Raw genomic sequence first — 18,278 nt, 5'->3', positions numbered from 1 at the left:
CATGCATGTCGTCATATGAGCGAAATATTCTCAAGCACGAAGTTAAACCCAATTTCACCTCACCTCACCTTAGTAGATAAAAGTAAAAAGCAGTTTATCATCCAGTCATACAGATCTTGTATGAAGTTGTCAGTGGTTGTCTTGACATCATCATCACCATCGTCATCGTCATCATCACCATCGTCGTCGACACCTTGTTGTTGACTACGTCGTCTACATAATCAGCATTGTCGTAATCTTTATCCGTAATTTCGTTGAGTCACTCTATTGATCATCACAACCTGTTACAGATATGTTCCCAGCGAATATCATCAGTGCCGTGCACACCACGTTTAAGGGCGAGGTCAGTCTTTACATCGCGGATGGCCATCTGACAATTATTCAGGGGGGATGAAATCCTGTCGAAAATACCCTTGACGACAATCCGCAAATACAAGCAGGAAGAAAGAGATTTAGTATTCTGGATTGAAACAGGGAGGTGGGTACATTTGAAGAAGTTGCCAAATCTCTTCGAAGTTTATCAATACTCTCAATTGTCTGTTTGCGCTATGTGCTGTGTATTAATCTTACAAGATGTCAGTTGTTCGTAAGATACCTTGGAGAAACGTGAGCAAATGATGGGCGAATTATTATTTGATAGAAATTATATTACATTACTTGTTGTTGGAGACACATATTGTTTATCCCAACAATGAAATATGGAGACTTGATTGTGGTGAACCTTAATGAGTAGGGATAGGGGTAGGGTGGGGTGGGGTGGGGTAGGGTGGAGTGAACAGAGTGTTTGTTTGTTGGTTAACGCCGCATTCAGCAATATTCCAGCTAGCTATACGATGGCGGTTCGTTAACAATCGAGTCTGGACCAGACAATCCAGTGATCAACAGCATGATTATCAATCTACGCAATTGGGATACAATGACATGTGTCAACCAAGTCAGCGAGCCTGACCTAGTCGCCTCTTGCGATAAGCATGGGTTGCTGACCAATTCTAACCCGGATCTTCACGGGTGGATGTGTGGTGTAATTGCTGTGGCCTGTAATGTTGATACCCCGTAGCAGTAACACACCTGGTGCGTATGTTGGAACAGGAGCAGCCCGGTCGGGGAAGGCTTCATCACGTGTCAGTCGGCCCACGCCTACAACATCCTCACCCAGCTGGACGAGCAGGCCAGGAGGCTGAACACGACCCTGCCCAGATCTAGTAGGTGGTCCGCCGTCAGGGTTTGTTGAGTATACAGGCTTCTGACTAGTCGCTGGTTTCTATTGAAGTCACAAGTACATTCGGTTTTTAACATTGACACGGTGTGGAGCCAGGCAGGGCGTGAGTGTAATCAGGGCGTTAGTCACTGGCTGGAATCACTCAAGGTGTGGATTTAGGGTGTAGAGTCAGGGCGTGGAGTCAGGCGGGCTTGGGTGTTCAGTCAGGCAGAGTGTGGAGTCGGTGTGGGTGTGGAGTCTGTCAGAGGATTGAGCCAGGGTGTGGAGTCAGAGGGTGGAGCCAGGGTGTGGGGTCAGAGGGTGGAGCCAGGGTGTTTAGTCTGTCAGAGGGTGGAGCCAGGGTGTTTAGTCTGTCAGAGGGTGGAGCCAGGGTGTTTAGTCTGTCAGAGGGTGGAGCCAGGGTATGTGGAGTCAGTCAGAGGGTGGAGCCATGGTGTGGAGTCAGTCAGAGGGTGGAGCCATGGTGTGGAGTCTGTCAGAGGGTGGAGCCAGGGTGATTTAGTCTGTCAGAGGGTGGAGCCAGGGTGTTTAGTCTGTCAGAGGGTGGAGCCAGGGTGTGGAGTCAGATGGTGGAGCCAGGGTTTAGTGAAGTCAGAAGGTGGAGCCAGGGTGTTGAGTCTGTCAGAGGGTGGAGCCAGGGTGTGGAGTCAGATGGTGGAGCCAGGGTGTGAAGTCAGAGGGTGGAGCCAGGGTATTTAGTCTGTCAGAGGGTGGAGCCAGGGTATTTAGTCTGTCAGAGGGTGGAGCCAGGGTGGTGTAGCAGTCAGAGGGTGGAGCCAGGTGTGGGAGTCAGTCAGAGGGTGGAGCCATGGTGTGAAGTCAGTCAGAGGGTGGAGCCAGGGTGTGGAGTTAGAAGGTGGAGCCAAGGTGTGTAGTCAGGGTGTGGAGTCAGCCAGGGTGTGAAGCTAAGCTGTTTCGACATTGTTTTTTCCAGGTGGCAGTGATCCAACTGCGAACTACAACTACTCTCCAGGTTCGTATATGACATATTTTAAAAAGAAATTGAAATAGAATTACTTGTATTTGCAAGAAAGCCAAATCACCAATCAAACCTTGCTAACTAAAAATCTGTTTTCACATCCACGAACAAGTGAACTACTTGCTCAGTGTAACCTCAAGCAACATCCCCTTGCTAATCGTTTCCAGCTGTTTCCCCAGCCAATCCGATTAAATGTGCACAGGTTTGACATGATCACTGAACACCTCATGAATAATGGATTCAAAAATGAAACCAGATGATAAAATATATTTATCATTCTGATTCCGTTTGAAGCGCGGTCGTCTTACCATCGACCTGCACTGTCATAACTGATTTTCTCCTGGTGGAAAGATCTGACACCATAAAACAGACATGGTTCAAGTAGACACACAGGAACGCACGCACGCACGCACACACACCAGGGTGTGGCGTCAGGGTCTTTAGTCTGTCAGAGGGTGGAGCCAGAGGGTAGAACTAGGGTGTGGAGTCAGTCAGAAGGTGGAGCCAGGGTGGGGGGGAGTCAGTCAGAAGGTAGAGCCAGGGTGTGGAGTTAGAAGGTGGAGCCAGGGTGTTTAGTCTGTCAGAGGGTGGAGCCATGGTGTGAAGTCAGTCAGAGGGTAGAACTAGGGTGTGGAGTCAGTCAGAAGGTGGAGCCAGGGTGTGGAGTTAGAAGGTGGAGCCAGGGTGTGTAGTCAGGGTGTGGAGTCAGCCAGGGTGTGAAGCTAAGCTGTTTCGACATTGTTTTTTTCCAGGTGGCAGTGATCCAACTGCGAACTACAACTACTCTCCAGGTTCGTATATGACATATTTTAAAAAGAAATTGAAATAGAATTACTTGTATTTGCAAGAAAGCCAAAACACCAATAAAACCATGCTAACTAAAAATCTGTTTTCACATCCACGAACAAGTGAACTTCTAGCTCAGTGTAACCTCAAGCGACATCCCTTTGCTTCGTCGTTTCCAGCTGTTTCCCCAGCCAATCCGATTAAATGTGCACAGGTTTGACATGATCACTGAACACCACATGAATAATGGATTCAAAAATGAAACCAGATGATAAAATATATTTATCATTCTGATTTCGTTCGAAGAGCGGTCGTCTACCATCGACCTGCAGTCATAACTGGTTTTGTGCTAGTGGAAAGATCTGACACCATAAAACAGACATGGTTCAAGTACACACACACACACGCACGCACGCACGCACACACACGTGTCCTCTACCCAATTAAACACTCAATACTATTTATTATCCATGTATAATGTAAGGTCCATATCGTTCTGCAACCTAGAAATCTTGTGTATGCCATGACAGTTTAGGTGTGCTATTAACCTGTACCATTCGTCTCATCTCCAGAAGAGGGCGGTGAGGTAGCCTTGTGGTTAAAGCGTTCGCTCGTTACGCTGAAGACCCGGGTTCGATTCCCCATATGGTTACAATGTGTGAAGCCCATTTTTGGGTGTCCCCTCGCGTAAAGCCCACTCACGCATCTCCTGAAGACACACTGACACTATAGTTTCATTTGTAGAGCCAAGTCAACCACCCTCCCATCCTCGACATCGGATTATGTCCGAACCATGTGTGCAACCATATTTGCCGGACAGAAACAAATTGACGAGAGGTTACTCCACAAACAGCCACCCCAATCCTCCTCGCGGAGCAAGTTTTGGCAACTCAAGTGGTGAGCAATTCTGGTTATAATTAGGGGGGTTCGCATATTTCAGCATTTTACAGAATATATATTCGGATGTTTTGTGACGTATGTGTTTGTAATGGTAGTGGCCTTACCTTACCGGGATTTCCCTGAATCAGACCTGTCTGGTGTTATGTGTTTTCCTTGACTCAGACCTATCTGGAGTAATGATGTTGCTGAACTCAGACCTGTCCGGATAACGGGGGTTTCCTTGACTGGATTAATACAAGGTACCTAGGTATCTGGACTCTGTTTTAACTGTGTCTGGACATCTGGTCTAACGGGGTTTTCGAACTTAGTTGGGTACGGTGTTACGGGCATCTGGATTCTGATGGGTACGGTCTTACGGGGTTTTCGAATTCAGTTGGGTAAGGTGTAACAGGGTTACCGAACTCAGTTAGATCAGGGATAACAGGGTTTATAGAAAGTATATGTCGCAGACACACAGGAATCATGACAAGGGGATCTTAGCATCTGAGCCGCTAGTAAACTGCAGCCAAAGCACGAACAAAATGAATGGTACTTGTGTTTTTACATGTCTGTACGATTGTGTGTTTTCTAAATGTTGAACCCGTGAAGGTCCGGGTTAGAATGAACCTTCAGTACCCATGTTTGTAAGAGACGACTAACGGGATCGGGTGGTCAGGCTCGCTGGCCTGGTTGACACATGTCAATTGCGCAGGTCGATGCTCATGCTGATGATCACTGGATTGTCTGGTCCAGACTCGATTATTTACAGACTGTCGCCATATATGTGGAATATTGCTGAGTGCGGCGTAAAACTCAACTCACTCATTCACTCTAAATCTTGGAGAAAGAAGACTGACAATGCCCGCTTATGACATCTCCAAATGAGCATAACACGCAATGTTTACAAGAAATATTCAATGAATTGAAACAAAGCGTTGTTATTGTAGGCTTGGTTCGCAGTGAGAGTCGTCGTCCGTCGGAGCCTGCCCTGACTCAACACAGTAGAAACCCGTATTTAGACATGAATAATCCAGGTAGGTTTAATCCGTCACGAGTGTTATACCCACAGGGGTTTGAATCACTGCTTGGACAATAATTTTAAAAAATAAAAATCTAGACTTTTGTAATCATATCATGTAAAAAATAATATACGATTGCAAAAGTCCTCGACATCGGGGTATGTCCGAACTATGTCTAGATTTTTATTTTTAAAATTTATTGTCAACACAGTGATTCGAACCCCTGTGGTTAAACCGTCCGTTTGATATTGTAGTGTTGATGGATAGCGTGGGGGATTGGTTCTGGGATTTTGAAGGTAGACTAGTTATTTTTATCAACTACATCTGCCAAGTCAGATATTAAAACTGTTACCCTAAGTATTGTGTTAAATGCATACATATTCATCCCTTCATTCATTTGTTTATGACAAGTATATATTTTTCCAACAGTCTGAAACATAATTAACATTTCAAAGCCTTTCTCTTGGACTCAATATGAAATGGTTTGTAAGTTATTTGTGTGATACACTGGATCATCACAAGAAATCCATAAACAGACGTTGAGATTCAACATAACTTACGTAGGAAAACAAATAATTCAGTCGTATGATGCTCTGATATTTGCTGCCAAGAGTTGCGTCCCTTAGTCTATGCTGAATCACATGCTTTTGTTTCGATTCGCTCTGAGTGTATTACATTCAAGTTAGAGGGTTTCATCGAAATGGTAAACCTAAAAAAACTGAAATACAGTTCAGTGGAGATATACCAGACTCAATATATTATGCACTCAGTATAATAAACTTCAAGAATTGCGGCGGTTTTAAAATATCACTTAAACTCAAATTGTACATCTGTACTCCTACAATGAGAATGTATAACTGGATCAATAATCTGTTATCAACCTTGTATCCTTGGACCAATCATCTGTTTTCCACCCTGTATCCTTGCATCCTTGGACCAATCATCTGTTCTTCACTGTGTATCCTTGGACCAATCATCTGTTCTTCAACTGTGTATCCTTGGACCAATCATCTGTTCTTCACTGTGTATCCTTGGACCAATCATCTGTTCTTCACCCTGTATCCTTGGACCAATCATCTGTTCTTCACTGTATCCTTGGACCAATCATCTGTTCTTTGGTAACCAATCATCTGTTCTTTGCTGTATCCTTGGACCAATCATCTGTTCTTCACTGTGTATCCTTGGACCAATCATGTTCTTCACTGTGTATCCTTGGACCAATCATCTGTTCTTCACCTTGTATCCTTGGACCAATCATCTGTTCTTCACTGTGTATCCTTGGACCAATCATCTGTTCTTCACCTTGTATCCTTGGACCAATCATCTGTTCTTCACTGTATCCTTGGACCAATCATCTGTTCTTCACTGTGTATCCTTGGACCAATCATCTGTTCTTCACTGTGTATCCTTGGACCAATCATTTGTTCTTCACTGTGTATCCTTGGACCAATCATCTGTTCTTCACTGTGTATCCTTGGACCAATCATCTGTTCTTCACTGTATCATTGGACCAATCATCTGTTCTTCACTGTATCCTTGGACCAATCATCTGTTCTTCACTGTATCCTGGACAAATCATCTGTTCTTCACTGTATCCTTGGACCAATCATCTGTTTTCCACTCTGTATCCTTGGACCAATCATCTGTTCTTCACTGTGTATCCTTGGACCAATCATCTGTTCTTCACTGTATCCTTGGACCAATCATCTGTTCTTCACCTTGTATCCTTGGACCAATCATCTGTTCTTCACTGTGTATCCTTGGACCAATCATCCGTTATCAACATTGTTTCTTTGGACCAATCATCTGTTATCAACCTTGTTTCCTTGGTCCAATCATCCGTTATCAACCTTGTTTCCTTGGACCAATCATATTTTCTTCATCTTTTTATGTGAGGTTATATTCATATGAAAATCATCTGTCATACATTTGGGTCTAAGGGCACAATCACCTTTTGTATTCTTACGACATGATTGTATACCACATCAACATCTCCATGTCATTCCAGAACAGAAGTTGACTCAGGAAGTGCTAATCACAGAACTTATCCCACACAATACACAACATTCTGCATGACTGATTTAAAGATACGCTTAAATTTTTACATTGTTTCATTGCAGTGACCAGGGGCCCCCCGGCCCCTCTTCGTGCCCCCGGCGATGACCCGATGCCCTACACCGATATGGCCAGAGAAGGTACAGACTGACAGTGTATATAGTGCAGTAGTATCTCCATTGATAGCTTTGCCATCTGATGCCACCCTGTGCCATCCACAGGCCCTCGTGTCTTTGCGAGGATTAAAGATTACAATACGTCATGATGTATTGTACTGTGAAGCATTTTGAGTCGGGGGTCATCTCATTTTTTAAAATATTTTTTAAAAATCTTTCATCCTCGCAAAGACCCGAGGGCCTGTGGTGCCATCCCAATTTCATCCACGTTTTCACACTTCCTTAATGGCGTGTGTGAGTGTGAGCGACCGTTAGAGCAGGAGACGCTTACCTTTTTCACGAGCACATGAGGTCATTCATGTATTATGTGCACCCAAAAGCCTGGATCTATCCCTGTTATTATAATCACATTTTGGTTTTTATGATGTGAGGAATACGTTTTGGAGGAGACTTGCGAATGACACATTGTTAGTAGTTGACATTTTAATTAGAGATAAGCAGGCATTGTGTACCGGGCAATACTCCCTAAATAACTAAGGTATGATTACGGAATGTTTGTTTTGATAATGTTTGTACCTAATTATTTCCCTATTTGTCCTTCAGCAGACTACCTAAGCCCGATACATGCAAGTCAAGGCCACGACTCACCCTACCCAGGTGAGCTACCGTAAACGTACCGTCGATGTCAGTATTCTTACCTGTGATAACCTCCATTGGCATTGATACATACCTGTACACGTCCTATCAATGAACACGTAAGCAGTGGAATGCTTTCATTGGGGATCCGTCTCAAAGCTGCTTGATGTTGACTGGCTGGTGTGGTAGTGGTGGTGTTACAATTTAAGGGCAATGTTGGTCAACAAAAGGCCTATTTGCGCCCAGAACTGGCTTTTTGTAGCCACGCCTGAGTTACTTCCCCTGCTGATCCCAGAGCATTCCATTCATGACCAACTCGTGTTATTCCGGGACAAGCCGAATAGCGAGGTTACGGAAAGGGGCGAGTGTTGACGAATGATCCCGGAGTAGTTCGATATCAAATATGTCAGGAGAGCGGACTGTCATGAAAATACGTCAAAACACGTGGTTCCAGCAGTATTTCACTGTTGTTTTAAGAAACGGCGGGAAAACCAATGGCTGCAAGACACAAAGAAGGTATTGAATACATGACACGTTTGATGGATAACAACTTCTTTTTATTCTCAGAACTCTTTCTGGCTCAGATGAATGATCAGCATTTACTAGATGAAGGAGCAAGACTTAGCTCTGAAACGTCGCTCGAAGCATAAAAGACGTTTTTATCCTTGAAACGTGTCACGTATTCATGTTTAGCTAACTTCTAAATGCCTAAATGCAAACTTATCAAATCTTTCCCTTAAATTTAGGGCCGATCGCAGAGTAGTACGTATATTTTCTCTTTTGCATGTTTACATTTTAAAAATACTTCACAAAGCGCATATTACCATTGTCGAACTAAAGGTTCCGCTTTGCAAGTGTATGTTACCCAAGTACACTAACAACTGCCACTAACTGTTTGATAGGCGAACAATTACAACACAGAACGCTACCCGTGAAGATCATGGTTAGAATTGATCTTCAGCAACCCATGCTTGTCGTAAGAGGCGACTAACGGGATCGGGTGGTCAGGCTCGTTGACTTGGTTGACACATGTCATTGTTTCCCATTTGCGTAGATCGATGCTCATGATGTTGGTCACTGGATTGTCTGGTCCAGACTCGATTATTTACAGAACGCCATATAGCTGGAATATTGCTGAGTGCAGCGTTAAACAACAAACATGATAGTATGCAGCATTTAGTTGGGGAAAATTTGGCTCCCTTGGGTACGCCAAAAACTATGATGGTGGATTGGAATCGCTGTTCTCGCCGATGATGTCCTGGGTTGGTCAACATCATACCCGTGCACAGGTGGCATAAAAACAAACCGACAAATACCATGACAACATTAAAATTATGATAATTATATATGTGCATAACGTATCAGTATGGTAATGACTAGGCAATTGCTACTTTAATATAATTTACACGCCTCAATATTATCTAAATTGCACAATGCTCGTGTACGCTTTTTTCACGTGCAAGAATCCATGATTTGGATGACATCACAACCATTGTCCTTCTAAATAATTTGTTTTCTCCTCTGTTCTGTGTAATTTCTTCCCGGTTTCTCTGTTCCGGAGTAAAAATCGCATGGTTAATTGTATACCATTCAAAAATGTAGGGGATATTCCATTTTGCGAGCATATCACTAGCCAATGCCAATGCATATGAGAAAAAAGTAATATATCTCCATACAGATGAAACATTTCCAAAGGAATGGAATAAATTGTCACATTTTCCTTAATTTCTCTACATCATCTGTTTCCTCCTTGGCTTCATCACTTGCATTTTATCAATCTGTAAATCCAATATCCCCTACTTCTTTTGAATGGTATATCCATGATCAAATATATACGGTCAGTAAATGTATTTTATCCATGCATGGTTATTATGTATTTGACCCATTTATTCACTGCCGACAGGTTGTGACGTCATCTCCGTGTTATTCAGGGTTAGAGTGACCCAAAGCAGTCGTAAGAGGCACCTAAACTATTAGACTTGGCCAATCGGTTGATTGCGTGTTATCGTAACCCATGCAATGTGCTCATAATATCAATCACTTGTTTCTGTGATCCAAATAGCTTGCAGTCCGTAGTCACACAGCTAGAATATTGATTGAATATTGCCTTCACTAGATTATCAGTTTCCAAACTACATCAAAGATTCTTGAACGCGTCTAACGTTTCGAAACCGAAAGATCTACTTTCCTTTTAGTCCAAACAAAACTGATTATTTTGCACCATCTTCCACTAGCATGCCACGTACAAATGTATGGGCATTTCTTGTGTACGTACTATGCATGTCACCAGAGACCATATAATAGATTCTAGTATATGGTCTCTGATTTTACAATGCATGACAACATCCGATCTATTCACCCCGATAATCCGCACGCTGACGCAATTCAACATGGGCATGTAAAAACGCTTCATATCATTTCAACCACAAATAGTTTATCTATTTGAACGAACTGTCCCTTGCTGTTTATCAAAGGAATTGTGTAGAATCCTTCTAGTAGGCAGCCCTTATGGCGATGCTCAGGATTGTTAACAGTTAAGCCCTACTGCAGAGGGGACTCGCTATAGCTGAACCCCGGTATCTCCCAGCGGGGCCGAGACTCGAGACTTCCCCACCCCTCTATGAAATGCTCATTAGCTCTTCTCGTTGTCGCCGCATGGGCACATATTTCATTGAATTACGTAATAACAACTTCTTTATGATGCGACGTTTCGGTAAAGATTCTTATACCGTTGTCAAACAAGTGTTGACAATCTTGCTTGACAACGGTATAAGTGTCTTGACTCTCTTGCTTGACAACACACACTCTTGCTTGACAACGGTATAAGTGTCTTGACTCTCTTGCTTGACAACACACACTCTTGCTTGACAACGGTATAAGAGTCTTGACTCTCTTGCTTGACAACACACACTCTTGCTTCACAACGGTATAAGTGTCTTGATTCTTTTGCTTGACACACACACTCTTGTCACAACGGTATAAGTGTCTTGACACTCTTGCTTCACAACGGTATAAGTGTCTTGACACTCTTTCTTCACAACGGTATAAGAGTCTTGACTCTCTTGCTTGATAACACACACTCTTGCTTGACAACGGTATAAGTGTCTTGACACTCTTGCTTGACAACGGTATAAGTGTCTTGACGCTCTTGCTTCACAACGGTATGAGTGTCTTGACGCTCTTGCTTGGCAACACACGCTCTTGCTTGACAACGGTATAAGTGTCTTGACTCTCTTGCTTGACAACACACACTCTTGCTTCACAACGGTATAAGTGTCTTGACGCTCTTGCTTGACAACACACACTCTTGCTTGACAACGGTATAACTGTCGTGACGCTCTTGCTTGACAACACACACTCTTGCTTGACAACGGTATAAATGTCTTGACACTTTTGCTTGACAACACTCACTTTTGCTTGACAACGGTGTAAGTGTCGTGACGCTCTTACTTGACAACGGTTTAAGAGTCTTGACACTCTTGCTTGACAACGGTATAAGTGTCGTGACGCTCTTGCTTGACAACGGTATAAGAGTCTTGACACTCTTGCTTGACAACGGTATAAGAATCTATACCGAAACGTCACATCATATATACTAAAGAAGTTGGTATCCATAAAGTGTTTTACTTTCTTATTACTCTCCAACTTCTAAAATGCCAAACAGATCAGGCAATTACGTATTCGTATTGAATACATATGCTATCAAAAGTTCATAAAAGATGGAAGCTGCTATTTTTAATTATGAAACACATTCTGTCGATTGACATTTCGAATAGCATGAGATCTATGATAGCATTACTGTGTATGGTACATTTTAGACAAGGTGACGATAATTGGTATATTACTTTAGATCATTACTGGTTGGATATAGATTTGATATTGTTTAGGGAGCGCAAGGAGTTGACTGAAAAGACGCTTGTTTGTTAGAATTGTCATCAAGGATAAATTTTATGATGTACAGACTACATTTTCATTTACATTTCTGCCTGTTCATCTTTGGTTATGTATTACAAGATCAAATTGGAATTTTTATAGAACAATACCTGTTAAATGTAGAATCGAAAAGGCACGAAACCCCAACTTAGAATTACCTTATTAAGGACTGTTCTCCCCATTTATAAGCACCCGTGAAGATCCGTTTTAGAATTGATCTTCAGCAACCCAATGCTTGTCGTAAGAGGCGACTTACGGGATCGGGTGGTCAGGCTTGCTGACTTGGTTGTCACATGTCATCGGTATCCCAATTGCGCAGATCGATGCTCATGTTGTTAATCACTGGATTGTCTTGTCCAGACTTGATTATTTACAGACCACCGCCATATAGCTGGAATATTGCTGAGTGCAGCGTAAAACTAAACTCACTCACTCACCATTTATAAGCATACCGGAAGACGTGGCCATGTTTCAAGTCAGACTCTACATCGTATAACCGCATGTTGTGTTTCCATTAGACTTAAATTGAGGGTTCGGTTGGGTAGCCCAGTAGTTAAAGCATTGGCTGATGACGCCAGGGGTTCGATACACCATTGGCATCCTTTGTAGGGGCACAGTTGTCATGTTTTTAAATGAAGCATCCCACACGACCAATTCACTCACTAATATCATACAACGTACAACTTGCTTTTTGTATTTTCAGATAGACCACATGAGAAATCAAGCAACGACTCGGATTACTTATGTAAGGCCGATTGTAAAGCAGTTGCCTTAAGACGTATACTACAGTGAAACACTGCTGTATCGAACTTACTCTTATCTCGAATTAAAAGCTGTGTCCCATCGTATTCCCTTTTCAGTCATATTGCGATGGTACCGAACCTCGGATAACTCGAAGTATTTACGTAGTTAGTTTCAACTTCGACACAAGGGTGTTATATTACAGTGCATTGTAAAACTTGGAAGTTTTTAAGCAGGCGTTTTCTAGCGTGGTGGCGTAGCCTAGTGGGTAAAGCGTTCGCTCTTCCCGGGTTCAATTCCCCATTTGGATACAATGTGTGAAGCCCATTTCTGGTGTCACCCGCCGTGATTTGGCTGGAATATTGCTAAAAAGGCGTAAAACTAAGCTCACTCAGGCGCAGACCACGGAGGACATAGTCACCCCTTTGTTGTCAACATGTGTATTATAAACAATACGGTTATTCAGCATTCACCTGACACCGGGCAAATAATCAGTATGCCTGAAATACCGTTATGTACAATCATTGAAGAGGTTGATTTCCACATAAACGGTATTATGTCTTCATTATGGTGCTTCTGTTGAAATCAACATTAAACCAAACTCTCTTTTTATATGGTAATTTGAACTTATAACTGCTCACAATTTGTAGATGATTTCTGTATGAAAGCTTAATATCACTGTCACTGTCGTGTATACACTTCGTCACGCTGACTACTCGGGTTCGATTCCCCACATGGGTAAAATGTGTGAAACTCATTTCTGGTATACCCCACTGCAATATTGCTGGAATTTTGCTAAAAGCGGCGTAAAACTCAAGTCACTCACTGTATTACACTGTGTGCACTGTCTGTTCTATGAGAAGCATAGTTGTTCAAGCGTTCGCCGAACACTTTTCTATTTATTCATCCAAAATGTCCAGGGAACAGGAGGTTTTTTTGGATTTTTGTTTGTAAAACCTGAGATGATATCATTTATTCGTGACCCCGCCGTGACAATTGCTAAACGCGGCGTAAAACCATACTCACTCACTCACGATGAGTGGGGACACCATGATTCTAGCTCTGACCAAAGTTTTGTGCACGTTCTTCATTCCTGACTTAAACCATATCCTTTCTCTCTTTCAGCCCCACGTCACGATTATCCTTGGCACTGGAGGCAAAATAACCTGTCGTGACCACTCGTTCAGTTCCGGATTTTACCGAAATGAGATCGCTTGAAGTACGAGCTCTGTGACACACATTATGGAGTTCTGATTGGACAGTTACCCCGGGATGCTGCTACCGGTTCAATATAGCGCTTCATTTATTTTATTGTGTAGATGTAAATGAACACAGGCAGTTTTTTCTCTCACACAAGGCAATATTTTGTAGCAACATTTAGATTGCATTCATCTTCATCTCAGGATTAGCTGTAGTGTTAAAGTATCAAATGAAAAGAAACTCGGCGCATCGAATTTGGGATTTGTGTATAATGGTCTTTACTACACTAACCGAGGCCCAGATAAACTGCGTATCCGGGTAAAATACGCATAGAATTACGCATTGAAAAATAATTGTTGCGTACCAATTACGCATTTAAAATGTTAGATACGCAGAAAGTTTAAAACAAATGCGTACGGAATATATTTACAAAAATCGCTTGCGTAATGAAAAAGACATCGATTGCTGTCAAGTTGTACTTTTAGTATAGGACAAGTGTTGTACTGTCAGTATAGATCATTTCCATCTTATTTAAGTAGGTTTTGATTACCGCCTCGTTTTCCATTGACTGCTAGTTTACCCACATGAGCTAAATCTTATCTGGAGCTCTGCAGTCACTACCTTGTTATAAGTGCCAGAATATGTCAAACACTGCAAATGCTTGTCTAACTGTCTTTGAACTATTCATCACTGTGCCCCTGGGTTTAAAGGAAGCGGGAAATTTGTATCGAACATGTAACCTGGATTTGGGAAAGAATTTTCGTGTACATACCATTAGCTAACACATCTGAAACAGCAGTGATGTCTATAAATTACTTACAGAAGAACATTCTATGCTACAAAACAGCCCATGCAGGTGAAATCAACTAAACGACGACAATTGTATTAATCAGAAAGTTTAGTTTGTAGCGTGGATCCCTGTCAGCAGACCGACGTGCACACATCGGTGTTCGTAGGCTGAAATCAGGATGGGTTCTGTATACTTGCTCACGTGTCTTATTTGCAAACACCTGTCACATTTGATCAATGTTATTTCATATACTCACATATAAACCTACATGCTTGTACATGGATGCAAAATAATAGCAATACTTGTATATACACTCCGTCGTTGTTGTATTTGAGTCGCAAGACAAGCGAGCCAAGGTATGAAGTTCGTTATCTGTTATATTACAGAAAAACATATATTGGAAGGTTAAATTAAGTTTGAGACTTATCGATTTCCAAAGCGTTCGAACGTAATTTCACACCAGCACTAAATGAAACAAAATATAAATAAAGTGCGTGTTAGTGTGGCTGTTGTTAGTAAATAAATAATGAAAGGTATTGTTTGACGTCAGAATGATCGTCCACAGTCTGTGCTTGCGTACCTGTGGGAATTATGGGTCAGGATTCCAAGCAATATCTGCTTATGTGACTGGGGGTTGAATGGTCGCCGGCAATCCATGCTTATCGTACAAGTCGTTAAAGAGCGTTAAACAACAAAACAATCAAAAAGACTTACAAAATACTTAATAAAGTCTAATTTCGGAAGTCGAAAACCGGAACAGAAGTAATCCAGTTGACTTTAAGGTTCCACGGGTGATGAAAAAATAGTCTCTTTTTGTAAATGGCCGAGAGATTGCAGGGCCTTGTAACAAGAACACGGTTGCATCTTCACGATGAGTTAAACGAGTACGTTCTCCTAATACGTAGCGCTGTTGATGAGTGAGATGAAATGGGTTTTTTAACGTCGATTTCAAGATCGTCAGCGAAGCAAGCCAACCGATATGGTAAACCCGTTCCTGTTTGTCTGTTTGTTGTTTTACGCCGCGCTCGGCAATATTCCAGCAATATGACGGTGGTCCGTAAATAATCGAGTCCGAACCAGACAATCCAGTGATTGACAATCGATTGGGATACAACATGCGTCAACTAAATCAGCGGACCTGACCACCCGATCATGTTAGCCGCCTCTTACAACAAGCATTGGTTGCTGAAGACCAATTCTACCCCGGATCTCAACAGGATAAGTCAGTGAGTGAGTGAGTTTAGTTTTACGCTGCACTCAGTGGCGGTCTGTAAATAATCGAGTCTGGACCAGACAATCCTGTGATCACCAGCATGAGCATCGATCTGCGCAACTGGGAACCGATGACATGTGTCAACCAAGTCCGCGAGCCTGACCACCCGATCCCGTTAGTCGCCTCTTACGACAAGCATGGGTTACTGAAGGGTCATTCTAACCTGGACCTTCACGGGTCAACAGGATACAGACTCCGGTATAACAGTACTAGCCTACTGTATACATATAGTACCATGCTACAGGTTTTGTAGTGATGGGTATATCCACAAAATTCCGATCTCTGGGCAGGGGAAAACAAGTGCCAAGTGTCTCTTGGAATCACTCGGCCATAGTATCTAACCACTGAACATCACATCTCAGCTTTATCTACTTCACCATTGAGGTGGTCTAGATAAATCGTTTGACATCGATTTAGACTGCGTGAGATGATCATCAACTTAAATATTTCACGTAAGGGCGTCAGGTACTCGGTTCATCTCTGCCAGTATTGTGTGAACACCACACTGCAACAACGGTCAGGCTAGAGCTAACGTGAACAGACAACGCTGTAGGTTACACAAAACAAAATATTTTCCATTGACTTCTATAGTAACGTTAGTGAGTGAGTGGGTTTAGTTTTACGCCGCTTTTAGCAATATTCAAGCATTATCACGGGGGACACCAAAATTTGCTTCACACATTGTGCTCATGTGGGGAATCGAACCCGGACCTTCGATGTGACGAGCGATCGTACAGTAACGTTAGCTTGGTTGGGTAGCCTGTGGTTAAAGCAGTCGCTCGTTACATCGAAGGTCCGGGTTCGATTCCCCACGAGGGGTCCCTTTGGTGACTTAGGCCAAATCGTTTCCATGGAAATCGAAAGAAAAAATGCCCCAAATCCGCAAACAGCAAAATCCACTACTTTTGGTTCTGTTATATGGTGGTACACACTTTTGAGAAAAGGAAGGGTGCACACTTCATTTTCACCCGAGATACAAGACAAGGCCAACCACCCCCCCACCCACCCTCTGGAAATCGCCACACACACAACCACCAACCTCTGATCCGTCATCGATTTTAAGTCGCATACAACTAAGTTGCGACTTCAGTGATGGAAAGACGCCAGCGTTAAGGTAAGTAAAACAAATATATATAAGGTAATATAGTACTAGACTATTTTCATCTCCATGCCCGTTTGCGCTTAGACAGGGCCCAGTCGTAAACACGAGCATTCGTCACCACTCGCCTCTTTCCGTAACCTCCAAGAAGACTCGTCCCCCTATCGATGCTTGTTATGTGTGAATATACGACAAACCAATCAGAACGCGCTGTCATACCCCAAGTGGAATTTTAAATGAATTCGCTGAAAAATATATGAATGACCAAAAAAAGGGTTAGACTAAAATATTCTCAGAGATGTGAAATATATGCCCAATGTTAAAGATTAAAGTTGGTTAGATACATACAGATATAATATTATTGTTTTGAAACTCGTAGTAATTTATAATTACATTTCCTAAAACTGTTGGAAGCGCACGTAAAAATCACCATAACATACCCGCAAGATCGTCAGAAATACACTGTTGGACCAGTGAGAGCCGTTATGTCAACAAACGCACGTTCGTGTATTTGAATCTCTCACCGTCAATCGCATGTTTCTTATAAGAAACTTCACATTTGACAGCCCAATTCTGTTAGCTACGTTCTTAGTACTTTCAATATGACGATATATATTTTTCATGATTTTTTAAACAATACCATAATACCATAAACAATTTAAGTAGTGGTGATTATTTTTATCAAAGCCCTGCAACCATTACGCGCGTTCTGATTGTGGTAATTGAGAATAAAACATTCGATCCCTTGGCTTAATGCATTCATTCTTACAGAACTCGCATGCAACAACACTACCAACATCAAAACCTACCAAACGTCAATCCCATTCAAGTCTGACATAAAGTCCGGTGAACAATCTTATTTGGGGCGCGGTGGGCGAGCTGGCTAAGTCGCCAGGCTAATGATCCAGCGAGGTTGAGGTGTCGGGATCGAGCCCACCTGTGACCGGGTATAAAAAACTTGGAGTCAACTATTGTGTGCAGACTCTTTCAGTGTTGTCACAACCCCGTGCACTTAAAAGAACCCACGAATCCGTTGGTATATGACCAGATGGTGGCCACATGAATACGTGCAAACACCTAGTTGCGGGTACAGCAACGTGCAGTGAACTCGGACAAAGTACTGTGACTATGTGTCCCAGTCCACCTAGCTGTGAATGGGTACCTCGTTAGGATGAGAAAGCCACAATAACTCGGTGCGCCTAGTAGCTGCAGGAGTTGCATACTCCCCAGGGAGTTGAGATTGATAACACGATGTGCCGTTGAGATTGACATCCAATGATCGAGGGAAAAAATACCAGCGCCTTGAGCAAGCACTAGTTGCCTGGATATGTGCGCTATATAAATATCGTATAATAATTATTTTAAACAAGAGGAAGTGTCTTTTTGATATGTCTGCTTTATAATAGGATTCCGTTTCATATCCTTACCGTCTCTGTTTAAACACACCGCCTCCGTGGTGTAGTGGTTAGAGCGTCCGCTCGGAGAGCTGAAGGTCGCGGGTTCGATCCCCGGCCGCGTCATACCATAAGACTTTAAAACACTGGTCCCTGTCT

The 18,278-nt window shown here is 42.6% G+C and overlaps 1 protein-coding gene across 1 annotated transcript; it reads left to right on the top strand.

Annotated features, from left to right (window-relative positions):
- The first annotated feature begins 374 nt into the window (after window positions 1-374).
- LOC124286980 lies at window positions 375-6,996 on the top strand. The gene is made up of 7 exons (XM_046723446.1): window positions 375-478; window positions 1,090-1,202; window positions 2,154-2,192; window positions 2,951-2,989; window positions 3,729-3,881; window positions 4,811-4,897; window positions 6,483-6,996. The coding sequence occupies exons 5-7, from the start codon at window positions 3,767-3,769 to the stop codon at window positions 6,791-6,793; spliced, it is 513 nt and encodes a 170-aa protein (XP_046579402.1). The 5' UTR covers window positions 375-478; window positions 1,090-1,202; window positions 2,154-2,192; window positions 2,951-2,989; window positions 3,729-3,766; the 3' UTR covers window positions 6,794-6,996.
- The last annotated feature ends 11,282 nt before the right edge of the window (window positions 6,997-18,278 follow it).

This window comes from Haliotis rubra, unplaced genomic scaffold, assembly GCF_003918875.1.
Source record: "Haliotis rubra isolate DU_JTF1 unplaced genomic scaffold, ASM391887v1 Scf1104, whole genome shotgun sequence".
Classification (NCBI taxonomy): Eukaryota; Metazoa; Mollusca; class Gastropoda; order Lepetellida; family Haliotidae; genus Haliotis; species Haliotis rubra.
Note: the sequence above shows the minus strand (reverse complement) of the source record. Positions and strands in the feature narration are given on the sequence as shown.

Bases quoted from the DNA above. Each gene is read 5' to 3' on its own strand.
- LOC124286980 (XM_046723446.1), top strand. From the start codon at position 3,767: ATGTCCGAACCATGTGTGCAACCATATTTGCCGGACAGAAACAAATTG. The intron at 3,882-4,810 runs GTGAGCAATTCT...TTGTTATTGTAG, and splicing joins AAGTTTTGGCAACTCAAGTG to GCTTGGTTCGCAGTGAGAGT. The intron at 4,898-6,482 runs GTAGGTTTAATC...ACTGTATCCTTG, and splicing joins TTTAGACATGAATAATCCAG to GACCAATCATCTGTTTTCCA.